The sequence below is a fragment of the Gekko japonicus genome, unplaced genomic scaffold, assembly GCF_001447785.1.
Source record: "Gekko japonicus isolate JY-2015 unplaced genomic scaffold, Gekko_japonicus_V1.1 scaffold587, whole genome shotgun sequence".
NCBI lineage: Eukaryota > Metazoa > Chordata > Lepidosauria > Squamata > Gekkonidae > Gekko > Gekko japonicus.
Window position 1 is genome coordinate 135,237 of NW_015175987.1, and position 12,244 is coordinate 147,480.

Here is a 12,244-nt window from a genome sequence, read left to right on the forward strand (position 1 = left end):
ACATGAATCCCTTTTCTCCTTATAGATGGTAGATGATCGTGTCTCCTATTACTTGTGTGTGGACAGTCTGAAACCGATTGAAATCCTTGTTAGTTTTTCTGCATTAGTACACTGGGGAGATTCAGGAGGTAAGGTGAATACTAAGCAGAAAGCAAATATTAATATTGATTCTCCTGGATTCCTCCAAGAGGTACTCAAAGACAGTCAATTAGAACTCCAATATTATTACTGTGTTTGGCTTCTCTGTGTTATTCTGTCCATTTTACCAAATCTATTGAAGCCCTGTTGCTGTTCCTTACTTTTTGGCTCAGGATATTTTGTGGAACTTTTTGCATGTTAACTGAATGCAAAGCCTTTGCCTATCACTCATTCAAAAGGTGATTCCATATGCAAGTTTTGCTCTGCGTTCCTCTAAAAATGGAAGAAGGGGCAATTTCCAAATGACATAATTGTGCAGTTGTCCACTTTCTGGGTTTTCCCAACCTTCAGTGCTGTGTTTCTGGAAAGATCATACTCTAAGTAGGTTTGGAATCCATATGGATGTGTGGATTTCCACACTTTCCCACCCACATCCTGTGCTATACTTTTCACCACTCTCCCCCCATTTTTAGAAAATCAGTAGTAGATATATCATTATAGTGTCATTGTACTGTAGCAGTATGTCTACTGCCATTCTCTGGGGAAAAAACAGCAGAAAATATTATGGTGAGCAGGGAATGGCAGGCACAAGGGGAATGGTAAAGCAAAACACAAAAGGAAACTGTGCAAAAATTGCTGTAGTTTATATCACAAAAGTCTGTATTTTCATGTAATGCCGAAAATCCATTTTTTTTCCAGACATACAATCAAAGAAGTCTTCACAAGGTAATAATCTCCGGATTAACAATTTCCGTTTCGTAGAGCCTTCATCAAAGATCAACAACACCTTTCATAAAAATACAACAATCATTAATTCCACCAAATTTACATGCAAAGGCAATGTACCTATAGTGTTCAATAAACAATTTATACATACAAAGATGTCATTCCTTATTTTTCAAAGAGCAATCCTTCCATTCTCAAAATATACAGTTTCTAAAAAGGAGGAAAAGCATACTATCAGTCACAATATAACAAAATCATTCCTACATATTAACATATCAGGTTAACAAAAGAATCTTACCTAATCCATGCCAGCTACATATTAACATATCAGGTTAATATGTCAAACCCTGAATTTTACCTAATCCATGCCATAGAATAAATTCTAATGCACGTTTTCACAAAGCAGGCAAGCTAATCATAACAACCTTACCAGGTGTTCTCACTAGAAACACTTATATAACTCTTCCAGACTACTATTTAAAGATACATACACTCTCTCATAAGAAATTATCTACACAGTTTAAGCTTATCATTTCGCATGATTCAAATAATAAGAGTTTGAAAATTGGTTAATACATACACAGACATTTTGCAAACCTTTTTAGACACTGTATATTTTGAGAATGGAAGGATTGCTCTTTGAAAAATAAGGAATGACATCTTTGTGTGTATAAATAGTTTAATGGACACTATAGGTACATTGCCTTTCATGTAAATTTGGTGGAATTAATGATTGTTGTATTTTTATGAAAGGTGTTGTTGATCTTTGATGAAGGCTCTACGAAACGGAAATTGTTAATCCGGAGAGTTTCGTCATCATTACCTTGTCAAGACTTCTTTGTATGTCTGAAAAAAAACACAAATGGATTTTCGGCATTACATGGAAATATAGACTTTTGTGATATAAACTGCAGCAATTTTTGCACCGTTTCCTTTTGTGTTTTGCTTTACTGTACTGTGGACTGTGACCTTCTTGCTTTTCTCTATCACTGCTTAGGCACAAGGGGAAAGCATAGATAATTTCCTGTGTGAATGCTCTTTTGCTGCTGCTTTGAATATCTTGACATTTGTAGTGACAATGAGAGCACAATAAGGCATCACACTGTATGAAAGTAACCTAAGAAATTATTCTCAAACCCTGAGCAAATTTTCTTACTGAAGTTTTGCTAGTTCCACCCAACCTCCACATGTTGATCATTCCTCGTGCTCTGAAACTACATACATAAAAGCTGTCTGTGTGTAGGCTCTTGTCTGTCCAGTGCCTAGTTTAAAAGATGCAGGGAGATTGTGCTCTATATTCAAAGAATAATCAGCCTATGGAAGTGGGGGACAGAGCCAGTAGCTCTTCCCCCAGCTCCTTCTTATCTATCTGTGCTCTGTGCCCTCAGCACTACTGCCTTCTGGACATAGGTAAAGGTAAAGGTTCCCTTGCTCGAAAGCCAGTCGAGTCCAACTCTAGGGTTGCGGTGCTAATCTCCGTTTCAAAGCCAAATAGCCAGCGCTGTCTGAAGACGTTTCCGTGGTCATGTGGCCGGCATGACTAAACACCAAGGCGCACGGAATGCTGTTACCTTCCCACCGAAGTGGTACCTATTTATCTACTTGCAATTTCTTGCTTTCGAACTACTAGGTGGACATACTTCAGCCTCATTTTGCTGTATCACAAGATTAAATGGTGGGTCTTAACAGGCAAAACAAATGGGCTATCATTCAAGTGTGATTGGAAAGCAGTAGCAGTATGGGCACTCAAGTGAGCACCATCTGCTGGTACCTATTTATCTACTTGCAATTTCTTGCTTTCGAACTACTAGGTGGACATACTTCAGCCTTATTTTGCTGTATCACAAGGTTAAATGGTGAGTCTTAACAGGCAAAACAAATGGGCTATAATTCAAGTGTGATTGGAAAGCAGTAGCGGTATGGGCACTCAAGTGAGCACCATCTGCTAGACTAAGGAATGGCAAATCTGGATTGCACCACTGGGAACTTGACTAACTGAATTCTGAATTGTTAAGGATACTCTTCGACTGGTATATGGTATACATTTTCTATATGTAGACATTATTCCAACTTACTGACTAAATAAATTAGTGGGAGTCTGGAAAAAAAGCTGGCAGTGCTTCCTATTAAGAATTTGAGTTGAGCCAGTAAAGTGTTCTTTGGTACTGTTGGCTGGGGTGCTGACACCCACGCTATCAGCTAATGGTGTTGATCTACCTGGAGTTGTAGCAGACAGGAGAAAGAAAGGAAATAATGGGCTACATAGGGATTATATTTGTAGGCCAAATAGGACTATGAGAGAATATCTGTCAATTTAAGTCAATAGTCCAGTACTGGAGCATAGCATTGGCCATATTGAAGCTACTACTAAAACTACACATTATCTTGGGGTTACATTTTCGCAAACCAGTGGTTCAGAGATACACGTGTGTGTGAGAGTGTGTTTATATTTATGTGTGTATATATATGTATATAGATATTTATTTATTTGCAAAATTGATTCGCCGCCTTTCTGTCCTTGCAAAGGCCACCAAGGCCACTAAGAATTTACAGCATTCTGTCTACAGCATTCCCTTCATCCAGCAGGGTAGTAACTTTCTCCCAAAAAAGAGATACGATTAGTCTGACATGACTTGAAAATATTGGTTAGAATGTAGGGATCATTGAGGAAATGGCAAACAAAACAAAGAAGTCTTCACCCCCTGGCAGAAGGTGGCAACAGAAGGGGATGTATATAGATACAGACATTTTTGCATACTTAAATTTGGAGAATAAAGCCATGAACAAACAAGACAGATCTTTCTTTAAACCTGAAAAACACCACAAGTTTACAGAAAAAATAAGAAAGAAAGAAAGATTGTGTAGGGAGTTAAAAAACCCAAATGATAAAAGAAGTGCCTGTAGCTTTAAGAAATTGATGCTCTCAGTGGCTGAGGCTGCTCTCAGAGAACCACAACAGTACTGCAAGCCTTCTATTATTGTTGTTGTTGTTAATTTAACTTATATCCCGCCCTACCCCACAAATGGGCTCAGGGCCGCTCACAACATAATAAAAACAATAAAAATCAAGATATAAAAACAGTTAAACAATTAAGCAATTAAAACAAGATGGCATTAAACACAAGTAATCCAGTGTATCCTGTGACATTTTAACAGGCAATGGTAGATGGCCTGATTTATAACAGTTTTTGATCAGATGGTGGGAGGTACCTAAAATATCGTGCCCCATAGATGTGTCCAGGAAGCACTGGGGAGGTACCAAAAGGCAGGGAAGGCCGAGGCTTAAGAGCAGGCTTAAGCCTTGGCTTCTATCAGGAAAAGGCAGGGGGAGGGGGAAGTGCCAATTTACACAAGGTATTTTGGCCTTTGAGGAAGCCCTCATTGGGGCCAGACCCAGCAGCAACCACAGGGTAACTTGCTACCACTTGATTTACATGACTCACTCAATCCCAGCTGCTTGCTACTGTTAAGCAGCAGCTGCCCCACAAAAGCTAGTGTGGTATAGTGGTTAGAGTTTCAGATTATGATCTGCGAGACCTAAGTTCAAATCCCCAGTGTGCTGTGGAAGCTCACTGGGAGATCATGGGCCAGGTATACACTCTCAGCCTAACCTACAGCACAAAGTTGTTGTGAGGATAAAAAGGAGGAGAAGAGAATGATGTGAGCTGCTTTGATTCCCCGTTAGGGAGAAAGGTGGGGTATATATGGATTAAATAAATAATATGGATGAAGATGGGGGAGAGAAAAAAGTTAGGTGGGTGAGTGCGAAGGAGAGAAGGAAACAGGGAAAGTTGAGGATATGGGGTTTCCAGGAGGAAGGAAAGAGATAATAGTGTGAAGATGATGATACAGGGAAAAGTGAGTTCAATTCCCCGCAATTCCTTGCCATTCCCCATCACACAACTTGAACCAACCTAGCAGCTGACACTGCACAACTGGGCCAGACTTTCCCCAGAAAGAGGCTGCCATGGGGAGGGAAGGATGGAAAGCTGAAGACATGGGGGCATATAAAGGTAGGTTGGCTAGTGGGTGGGAAGGAGAGAAGGAAGCAGGAAAAGGGGAAGAGGCCATGGGAGCTTTCAAGAAAGGTAAAGAGGAAATAGTAGTGGAGAGGAAAATAAGATGCCCCTTGCGTGCACACACAGACACACACAGGACAGTTTTTGAGACACAAAATCTTAACATACTGCTGCTTTAACTTCTGTTGTTGAATTCAGATAAGATTTTAAGAAAAATGCACATCTTTTTTTTTCCAAAATGAGAAAGAAATTACAGTGACAAAGGGTGCAGTGAGGGGAAGTACTCAAATTTGATTCATTCATTAAGTCTCGGATTCTTTTAAAGGGCCTAATTTCAGCCACATGTGGGTGGAGACCATTCACTGAGACAGAGATGCCAAAGGTAGTTAGACATATCCCTAGCATTCATACCCCCACGTATGCTAAATGCTATAAACTGTAAAAAACAAAGAGGGCTAAGGGGGGAAAGTATATATTTTTTTCCTTTCCTTTTTTGCCTGAGTAAAGCATGTTGCTGGAGCCGGTAGTGTCTACAAATATATTCCACCCCTTTTCCTGGCACCATGCCATAATATCTTCCATACAGAGAGGAAAAATTAATAAAATACATTTTGTGCTATATACAGTTGAAATACAAAGTGCTAATTCTGCTGTTTCTCTTTCTATTGGAGGTGAAATGTAGAATCAGCAACCAGAATGATCATTCATTTTTAACTCTGCTTGTCTCTTTTTTTATAGGCTACTCTATTCAGATACTGATTGTTAACTAATAGTTGTTTTTCATGACATTTAGAAGCAATAAAAATGGGTTGTTCTATACTCTATGAAGATAAACAAATGGGGACCTACAACAAAATGTAGGGTCCAGTCAGACTGGAACCAGAACGTTGGGGAGATATCACTGACCTGTTGGGCATGGAAGGCTGCTACAGTCCAAACAATAGTTTTGTGGAACCACAAATTTACTATGGTATAAGCTTTTGTGAGTCTGAGCCCATATCATGTATGATTAAAATATGATTGTAAACATTGTTATCTGTACACTTTTTATCTTAACAGTTGGGCAAAAGGATTACCATATTATACCAAAGGGCTTTCTCTTGGTTGAAAAATTCTCATGGAAGGATCTGGCTCCAGGAAAATTAATCCTAAAGCTCCATACATATGCCACCAAAGCTGCTATGATAAATCTCCCTCCTGGGTATGTGCCAGTCTGCTGTGCCTTTCTAGCACAGCCATAAAGAAATAATAATTGTAATAACTTAGCCCTGATGTGGTGTTTTAGAGCACTCAACTCACTTCATACGTGTAATAACTTAGCCCTGATGTGGTGTTTTCATACATGTTATCCTACTAATCTTTAAAACATCCCTGTAAGATAGGTCAATGGCATTATGTTCACATTGCAGACTCAGATGTGGGGAGATGGGGGTTATCAATGGTGGCTTGTCTCAAGCTACTCTGTGAGTTCACAGCAGAGCTGAGTTTTGAATCAGGAGATTCCTGATTCCACGTTGATTTGGAGTTACTGTACCGCACCTCCTTGCTATCTTTGTAATACTGACAACAAGGCAGTCAAGTATTACTAATCCTGTGTTGCACAACAGGGGATGAAACGGAATGGATAGTGACTGGATTCTGGCTATTAAGCACTTGGCTGAGGTAAAATTTAAATAACAGATTTCCCAGCTCATGCTCTTAGTCAGTACACAACACTTAAGTATCACATGTACACAGTTATAAATATTTACTTCACATAACATGCCAATAAATAGATGAAATGCCAATTTGGCCTAGCAGGGTTTCACATCATGCTTCTTTCATTGCATTGGAGCCTTAAGAACTGTGAGTGGAGTGAGTTTTTGGAAGGGAATTTGCTGTTCCTGAGGGTAGGGATGATATTTGGAAATGGCATGAGATGTGGTAAAGGGGCATAACCCAGGATGGAGAATTGGCAGAAATTCCTCCCGCATGTAGCTTTCTTGTGCAAACATGGCTCAAGCAGCAGAGGAGAGAACAATTTCTGCTGCTTCTTGCTTTGTAGCACCATGCACCACAAAACTTGCTGTTCCCAACATTTCCTCAGACTTCAAGATTGGCTTTTCAGGAAGGGTGTAGATTGCAACAGGAAGTGGAAATTGTCAAAAGCAGTCTTAACAGGGGAGGGAATTGTGGGAACGTTTCAGCCAGCTGTTTAAGTTCCAGGCTGAGGTTCTTTTTTTCACTTCCTGTTTCAGGTAGTAAAGTCTAGGCATGGCTAGAGGCATAAGCCAAAGGTCCAGAGCCAAAGCTGTCATGGATTGGGGCTCTTCACTAGTGGCCTGTCACTTGTGGCCCTGAACAAGCTGCCCCAGTAGATGCGGGACCAGACCAGGATGTAGTTCATTGTACACTTATTTTGTTTGTTTATTTAAATTGTTCTTTTTAAACCACCTTGGGGACCTGTTGAAGAGAAAAACGGGGGGAAAAACATTTCAGATATTTCTATGAACCCACTCCCTTCGTAGTTCTTTAGGATCCAACACAAAGTCTTCATCCTTCTATGACCAACCAAATATTCTTTCTTTTGTTCTGCCCAATAAATCTTTTGACACTCAGGAAGTCAATAAATGAGAGTTTCACTTGCGTTGATATTGTTTAGAATTACAGATATAATTAAGTGATTTAGCTCATTTGTGTGCTTGTTTTTTTAAATGTAGGCGCCATGTGTTACTCCTGACTGCAAGTTCTCCCATAGGGCACCATATCCATCTGTGCAGTATGGTGCCATGTGTGTTTGGTGAAGAGGATGTTGTTCTGCCAATTCTTGACAAGGTAGTGGTTACCATAGCAACTGGAGTGATATTCATTGATCACCCATTGACTTTAGCGAGCTCTAATATTTTTCCTCTCAGTGTTTGGTTTTGGAAAACAATGCAGCAAAGCTGTCATGCTGCAGTATTCTAGACTTCATTTTACATTCAGTATAAGAAAAGACATCTATTCTGTAATCATTGTTATATATTCAGTTTACACAGTCACAGAAAATAAACATTGGTTTATGTGCAATTCAGATAGGACAAAAATGTAAATCTAATTTGAATTGATGTCTCTCCCCCCCCCCGTAATTGTTAGATTGTAGCAGTGATAAAATGACACAACAAAGGATTATTTCCAAAAATACATAGGTCCAGTCACAGCTGATTCTAGTCAATGTGGTTACTGTAATTAAAACAAAGGCCAGGATGCAAAGAGCTACATTAGGCATGCCCAAGGAGATGTTGGACTTCTTTTGTTGAACAACAGACAGATCATAACATTCAGCAGTCCTGTGTTTTCAGCACTTTTCCCCCCAGACATTTTGGTGATCATATTTGTATATCAATTTTTAACTGGGCTATAGATTTTGTTAAAGTTGTAGCTACATTGTGGGAATTTGGGTGGGGGAGGAGTGGAGCCCTCAAGTGTATATATAGCTCTCATATATATTCTGGCTTCACACACCATGAGAGTAGGCAATAATGCTACTACAAAAAGCGCAACCTGATAACACTGATTTCTTCTTAGTCTTTCCTATGTACTGATCAGCTGGTAAGCTGTCTTGACCTGAACAAATAATTAATACAGCATGACGATGAGGACCACTGCCAGTATGATAACTTCATTCATTCTTAGGGAATTGTATTTAAAATATACTTATTGTTGGAAAATATGTAGATCTTAAATAGTTCTGATTGATGGTTGTTCACACATTTTGTCCTCAGGAGAGCTTCCGGTTCATAGAGCAAGCTACATCTATCATGAAAGCCATTGGAAGTGTGCTAAATAATTTTGGAAACTGGCCAGATCTTTCCAGAGCCATGAGGGGACTGGAATTAACACACTGCCCTCCTGGCCTCTGTGGAACAGGAATAGCTAGAGAACACTTCAAGGTAAAAAAATCAAGTGGCTAATTTTTCTGTTAAATTGTAGAAAATTTCCATGTTCTTCCTGTAAATAATTGAGGGGTTTTAAAACACAGTTCATTAGTTGAAATCTCCTGATCATTTAATTGCACAGTTTGTCTCTCACTTAGTAGGAATAACTGTACTTCATCTTTTCTTGAGTGCTGACAAGATACAGACCCAAGTGTATGTATTTTATTTTTAAAGGATGAGTATGAACTCTAGCAATATTTGTTCATAACTTTGCTTTTTTTATTTCTGTTTTATATTTCAGGCTTTCAATAGTGCTTTTTGGCATTTGATAAAACAAGCTTTAGGAAATGTTCTTCCAAACTATGAATTTGCTTACAAATGTTTCACTTTGGATTTTAAACACAGTGAAATGCCTGTTGATGATACTGTATCCTCAGGTAATGTATGAAAAAAAACCTATGCTGATATATTGTTAATTTAGAGCGGTTTTTATGTGTTAAGATTTACCATAGTTTACTTGTTACTTGTTTGTATGTTATATGGAAAATTAAATAAAAAATGTTTTGGGGTGGGGGGGAAAATCCACATTCCTAATATACAAGCCAGTCACACAGAAGAACAATTATTAGGCAGGGATCAGTATACCTATTTCCAAACCATGCTTTATAGAGGATATTTGATAGCGCTGCAAAATGGAGATGACTTGCAGCTTTAAGAAAAGAAGGCTCATTGAACTCTTAGTGGCTTTTGGGGTTTGCTAGGCAACCACAAAAATATTTCCAAGCCTTGATGTCTGTAAAGCAATACCATGGCGGCGGGGGGGGAGAGGAAACAGGATTGAACTGGGAGGACAAAACAGCCCTGGAAAAGGTCCTCCCCCCCCCCCATTCCCCTGTCAATCAGTATACCTATTTCCAAACCATGCTTTATAGAGGATATTTGATAGCGCTGCAAAATGGAGATGACTTGCAGCTTTAAGAAAAGAAGGCTCATTGAACTCTTAGTTCCACTGTCATGTCCCCTGAAGGGGAAGGACTCACCAGGGACATGCCCAGCCGTGACTACCAGAAATTTACTTCCCACACAATGCCATGTGGGTCAAGTGGCCACTGTGCTACTGGGCCCAGCCATGATTTGTGTGTGCAGAATGTACAGGGTAAGCATCTATGGATATTTCTCATGGAACGGTCTCTAAAATTATATCTTCCTAGATTTCAGAGCAAATTAAACTTAATATTTTTTGACTAAAGGTTTTGCTTTTTTTTTACTAAAGTATCTTAGTGCTCAAAAACACCATTTCCTTCGGTGCTCCCGGAGTGTCCAATTACTCCCAACACCAATACACTCATGCAAGCACTGTGCAAGACTAGAGAAATGTTTGAGTCATATATATACATTCTTGAACTTTAATTGGATTTCAGTTTTAATTAGTCCCTGACACAAAGAGAACAGTGCATCACTTACCTGAACTTGCAAGACATGTGTCTGGCACTCAATACAAAAGTAACTTAGTGAAAAATAACTTTGCATTTTATGTTCCCAAACTACTAAGTGTAAATACATTGCATCTGATTTGGAAGATGTGCATTGTGAAGCTTGACTAGTTGAGGTCATCTAGACTACATCAAAGGCCCATCATATGTACTTTCCGTGGCCATCCAGATATGCTAGAATAAATGTCTCCTGTAGTTTTTCCCCTAAATCTGGTGATTTACTAGTATATAGCTTCTGAACTTGGGGATTCCATTTTTTGGCAGTCATGACCCCTCTTCTGATCAGATCAGTTTATCCTTTTCCTGCAAACACAGTGAAGGTGGCACATACGCAGTGAGAACTGTCTATGTGCCAGTGTCATTGAGAAAAAAAATACAGCTAATGGAAAGTGAGGGAATTGCCCTTACTTTTCATTAGGTTAATTTGCCCTCCATGCCATCTGCACATATCCAAATCTCTCTGTGTAATAGCTTCATGGTGCTTACAGGAAGATAATAAATTATTTTTGCCAGAAAAAATGATGCCAAGGTTCCAAATAGGCATGGAAAAGGTAAGAATTGAGGAAATGGTTCAAGGGATATTTTGTCCCTCCTGAGCAAAAAAGGGAAAAAACATCCTTTTGTATGAGAAATGTTTACAACTGAACATTAAGCTCAGCCTTATCAAATTCTCTTGGGGCAAAGACTTTGTAATCTACTGTGTTCCACTTCCAGTCATATTTCTTCTATACTGAAAAGCATCAACCAGCCAACAATTTTTCGCCATACTGAGCATGTGAACACCTTTGGAATTGCAAGAAATGAAAGTGGCTACAACCACTTGGCCATGAAGGTGGGGCCAAATGGGGTTGGGCCAATCCCAATGTTGAGAGACTCTTCAAAATGTTGGGAGGTCCCAAGCTAAGCTCTTTATACAGCATAGGTAGATGTTTCTAAATCAGCATTCCTTGCAAATACATAGGTTATGCTGCCTGGGCTTTTCTGAAGCACTCCCTGCTCCAAAGAGTTGGAGACCTGGGATCAACTCTTTCTTTTGGGTAAGCAATGCTGCTTGATTTCAGATTCCCCCCCCAAAAAATAGAGGTTTTCTCCCTATGTAGTCCCAGCGATAGGCTGCCAGGCCCAGAGACTGGAGGAAGTATGTGTCTATGGTTGAGTGTACACAGCCCAGGGTTATCCAGCAAGCATCAATGGCAGAGTGGGGATTAGAACCTGGATTCTAACCACTATACCACATTGGCTCTCTCTTTCCCATTCAGTGCCCTTGGAAGCCTCAAGAAACAAGTGGGCATCGAGAAGCATGCTAGGAGGCACCATGGCTTACACTGGTGCCATGTTGGGGATTGCTGTCCTAACCTTTTCTTTATAGGAGAGATGTACTCTCCTCCTAAACTTTAGTTGGTCCTCTATGGGATTTCTTAATTTATGACATCTTGCTGAGATCTGGCAACCAGAACTGCATTCGAATGCTGGCGCACTGTGGATTATTTATTTTTCTATTTTTTAAATATTATTTCTAGGACAAATAGATAATATAAAAGAAAATACAGAAAGTAAAAAATAATTATATATTGTAAACAAAAATTAGATTTTTCTCTCCCGAAGAACCACTTCATTACATAAAAGAATTTTTAAAACTCTATCTATAAAATACACTAAAAATAACTTTTGTTGGGACACATTTATATTCAACATTTAATGTTTAAAGCTACTTCTCATTCTGCTTCTTCATTGCAATACATTTATATACAAAGTTTTAAACTACTATTTATTCTAGATTTGTGTCCTGGTTCCATACAAATAATACACATTCCATCTCTCCTTGAATTTCGTAACTGATCTGTTTCTCAAATAAGATGTTAGTTTCACCATTATTGCATACTCCGCAAGTTTGTTTTTCTATTCTTCTAATTGTGGACAAATGTATGCTTTTCATTTTGCTGTATAAATCATTCTAGCTGCTGTCACCATA

At 39.1% G+C, this 12,244-nt stretch overlaps 1 protein-coding gene across 1 annotated transcript in view; it reads left to right on the plus strand.

Annotated features, from left to right (window-relative positions):
• ADGB (androglobin) overlaps positions 1–12,244 on the plus strand; it is a 129,892-nt gene that overhangs the window by 57,603 nt on the left and 60,045 nt on the right. The window contains exons 17-21 of the mRNA XM_015426312.1: positions 26–128; positions 5,943–6,084; positions 7,583–7,697; positions 8,627–8,794; positions 9,081–9,216. Of these exons, the coding sequence (XP_015281798.1) occupies positions 26–128; positions 5,943–6,084; positions 7,583–7,697; positions 8,627–8,794; positions 9,081–9,216 (664 nt within the window). The remainder of the gene's footprint in view (positions 1–25; positions 129–5,942; positions 6,085–7,582; positions 7,698–8,626; positions 8,795–9,080; positions 9,217–12,244) is intronic.